Source organism: Pteropus alecto, unplaced genomic scaffold (assembly GCF_000325575.1).
Source record: "Pteropus alecto unplaced genomic scaffold, ASM32557v1 scaffold326, whole genome shotgun sequence".
NCBI classification, from domain to species: domain Eukaryota; kingdom Metazoa; phylum Chordata; class Mammalia; order Chiroptera; family Pteropodidae; genus Pteropus; species Pteropus alecto.
Genome location: NW_006438873.1, coordinates 1128652 through 1132330, shown reverse-complemented (window position 1 = coordinate 1132330; position 3679 = coordinate 1128652). Strand labels below are relative to the sequence as shown.

General features: G+C 53.1%; 1 protein-coding gene across 9 annotated transcripts in view; it reads left to right on the top strand.

The window, feature by feature from the left end:
• Nucleotides 1-3504, top strand: part of U2AF2 (U2 small nuclear RNA auxiliary factor 2) — a 15705-nt gene extending 12201 nt beyond the window's left edge. For 6 of the 9 annotated variants that reach the window (XM_025049614.1, XM_015592539.1, XM_025049617.1 and 3 more), the window contains 2 exons: nucleotides 118-369; nucleotides 2770-3504. In XM_025049614.1, the coding sequence (XP_024905382.1) occupies nucleotides 118-369; nucleotides 2770-2904 (387 nt within the window). In that variant the 3' untranslated portion in view covers nucleotides 2905-3504. The remainder of the gene's footprint in view (nucleotides 1-117; nucleotides 370-2769) is intronic. The other 3 variants (XM_006915933.1, XM_015592540.1, XM_025049616.1) reach the window with 2 other exon arrangements.
• Nucleotides 3505-3679: the final 175 nt, after the last annotated feature.

Sequence of the window (3679 nt, the reverse complement as noted above, 5' to 3'; positions counted from 1 at the left end):
TGGGGCGGGGCCTCCTCAGCTCTGCCTTTGGCTTTCCTGAGCCTGAAGGGCAGGGCAGTTTTCTTGGGATGGCGTCTGAGAGAGGCAGCCCTGTGACTCCTCTGCCTTCTTGCCCCACAGAGCACCATCAACCAGACCCCTGTGACCCTGCAAGTGCCCGGCTTGATGAGCTCCCAGGTGCAGATGGGTGGCCACCCGACCGAGGTCCTGTGCCTCATGAACATGGTGCTGCCTGAGGAGCTGCTGGACGACGAGGAGTATGAGGAGATCGTGGAGGACGTGCGTGATGAGTGCAGCAAGTATGGGCTGGTCAAGTCCATTGAGATCCCCCGGCCCGTGGATGGTGTCGAGGTGCCCGGCTGTGGAAAGGTGTGTACTTGTGTGCTCGTGCGCCCCCTGACACCATCTCCCTCCCCCCTCCTCCCTCCATCCCTCCCTCCATCTCCCCTCCCTCCCTCCGTCCCCCCACGTTCCCCCACCTTTTTGGCTCTCCGGGACCCAGGGCTGCAGTGAGGCAGTGGGAGTGCAGGGCTGCTGTGGGCAAGGACTTGGGCTCTGTATCAAAGCAGCTTTGGTTCATAGCTTGGCTGTTCTGTGACCTTGTGCAAGTGGTTTGGCCTTTTCTGTGGCCTGGGGGGAAGTGCTAATGAGTCAGGGCAGGCACAAACCCCCTTGTGTTCCGAAGCCAAGTACCCTGCTAGCTCACCTGTGTTATCTCGAACTCATTGTAGTTCTTGAACCCCATCCTTGGAGGACATGGCCGCAGGGTCAGAATTTACGGCCTGATTTTCCAGCCCACTTGAGTCCTGTCACTTCTGGCACTGTGCCTTTGCTTTCCACTTACCCAGGGAGTTGGTGGGGGTTGCCTTTCTGTCTTCAAGCTGAGTGGGGGGAGCGGGGAGCGGGGAGCGGGCTGTGCTGTTATTGTGCTGACCTGTAGTGGGGAAGGAAGTGGGCCCTGGATGCTGATTCCAGATAGGAAGAGGTGGCATTATTAAACATTCCCGAAATGACACCCAGCTGTCAGGGTCCCGGGAGGCGGTGCAGAGCCCCTGGGGCAGGAGCTTGAGGATGGGAGCTGGGGCCCAGAGTGGATCTATGGGAGAATGGGGTGCGGTTCAGGATTTGAGCCAGGTTAGCTTGTTGACTTGGGTGATGGATTATGGTTTAGGGAGTGCGGGAGGGGAGGGAGGAGTCAAGTACGAGTCTCAGCCTTCTGGCTTTGGTGACTGGGCAGGAACACAGGTGAGGAGCAGGGAGATGAGTAGTTTTGGGGGAGGGGGGATAATGGACAGTGTTATGGGGCTGGCTTTGAAGTCCTGTGACATGCTAGCAGAGATGCAAAGGAAATGGTGAGCTGGACAGAGCTGCATCCCCACTGTGAGGTCTGATATGAACATGGACAGTCTCTTGCTGTCTCCTCAGTGTTGTGGTGGCCAGCCATCTCTGGTGTGTCTCTCACTTTCTTTCAGTGTTGTCAGCCAGCACTAGAACAGAGCCTGGAACTGGCCTCGGTTGGGGCTGAGTGCATATTTGTGGGAGGAACAAACAGAAAGATCCAGCCTGGTGTTTCGGATTAGTCTATCTGCTTTGTTCTTAAACTGTATTCTCAATTTTTTCACACATGTAAAGGCAGGGAGAAACCACTGTAGTGGTGGGACTATGTTATGGTATGCCGCTTAAGCTACGTACAGCGCATACAGTGGCTTTGCAGTATCCAGCTCCAAGTTACCAACATCTTGTTCTTAGGTTGTGTTCAACTCCCCACCCACCCCACTCCCTTTATCTGCTGATATAGTTTAAAGCATGTGTTGTATTTTATCTGTGACACGTATAATTTCTTTCTGGTATTTTGGGCCTGGTAATTCTTCTTTTGGGGTCTATTCTGTGCGTTGTTAGATGCTTAGCCCCATCCCCAGCCTCTACCTACTAGATGCCAGTAGCATCTCCTGCCTCCCCAACAACCAAAAATGTCCCCAGACAGTGCCACATGTTCCCTGGGGACACATTCACATTGGTTGGAAACTGCTTCAAGCGAGACCCTTTTAAAAATTTTAATGGAAAAGCAGTATCACTACCACATTAACAAAAATATTCTCAGTACCTAGCCAGTTCATGTTCAGGTTTCTCTTACTGTTCTAAAAATGTTTTTTCAAGTTGGTTTGTTTAAGGATCCAGACAAGGAGTCATTTAAAACTTTCTTATAACTTGTCAATTCTACAATTCTCCGCCATTATTTTTTTATTTTTTACAAGCCATTATACTTGTTTAAGTAATAGGAGTATTTGTCTTATAGAATTCCCTCATGTTCTGAATTAGTGGTTCATGTGAGATAGACGCCTGAGTAGGTCAGGATTCAACTTTTTTCTTTTGTGTCAGCCTGGGTTTGAATCCTAATTTTTGAGCTTCCCTTAATTTATCTGGAGAGAACATCACCCTTAGGATTGGTGGCTCAGGACCCACCTGGTGCAGAGGAGACAACACAATGGTATCTTCCCCAGGAAGCTTGCCTCTGTCCACTTGGGTCTTGAGTTGAGTTTGCCTTTGCTTTCTCACCCTCCACAGCTCTGTGTGCCTCTGCTTTGTGTTCTCTCATTCTTTGATCCTGGGGTTCTAGAGGATGTTTGGGGAAATGCCCCCAAACTTCTTTCCCTCTCTCTCACTCCAGGAGTTCCTAGCTTGGGTGGATGCTGGTGGTTGCTGTGAGTCAGCTCCTTCTTGGGAGTGGAGAGGCCACCTGGCCTTCACAATCTGCCTCTTGTTCCACAGATCTTCGTGGAGTTCACCTCTGTGTTTGACTGCCAGAAAGCCATGCAGGGCCTGACGGGTCGCAAGTTCGCCAACAGAGTGGTTGTCACAAAATACTGTGACCCCGACTCTTACCACCGCAGGGACTTCTGGTAGAGGCGGTGGGGGAGGGTGGGGCCGGGCTGGCGTAGGGCTTCTGCCCTGCCACCCCCCCTTTTTCCCCCTCTGAAGACATGGGCAGAGGAGTGACAGCCGAGTGACAGCCGGCAGCAACTGGAATGGCAGCAATTTAAGGGTGGGGGTGGGGGGTTGGGGCAGGGAGGGGACTGGGGAAGTGCGCACACAGGCCCACACAGACACACGCACCCACAGACACAGGAAGGGGTCGGGATGGGGAGGGGTGCACAGCAAGGTGGGGTAGGACCCCCACAGCCCCTCTCCAAAACAGCCTCTCCTCCCTTATTCCTTCTTTCTCCTCCCCTTCCCCACTGTAGAAACATAGTGTGTTTATATTTTATGGCCAAACTATTTTGAATTTTGTTGTCCGGCCCGGTGCCCTGCCCTCTCCCTTTCCAGGACCATAGCCCCGTCCTCTTGGCCTCTGGTCCTCTCCCTGGTTTCTTACATAGCTGATTCTCTTTAGCCTCCCCTGACCTGTCCCTAGCCTGGTGTCCCTTGTCCCTCTCCTATTCTGTGGCAGTTTCATATTTGCTAAAACGAATTTGCTCATTAAACATTTTGTTGTATTTTACTTTATGGAGCTCCTCTGTGTCTGGTGTGTGTAACCCGGGTGTGTTCCCTTGGCTCGAGGCCTAGCCTTTGCTCCAGGAGGCCGGGCTGTGCCCAGCCTTTGGCCTTTGGCATTGCCGCCCTGCTGCCCTTGGCTCGCCCCGGGGGCTCTCCAGCCTGCGCGCCGCCGCCTCAGGCTGGG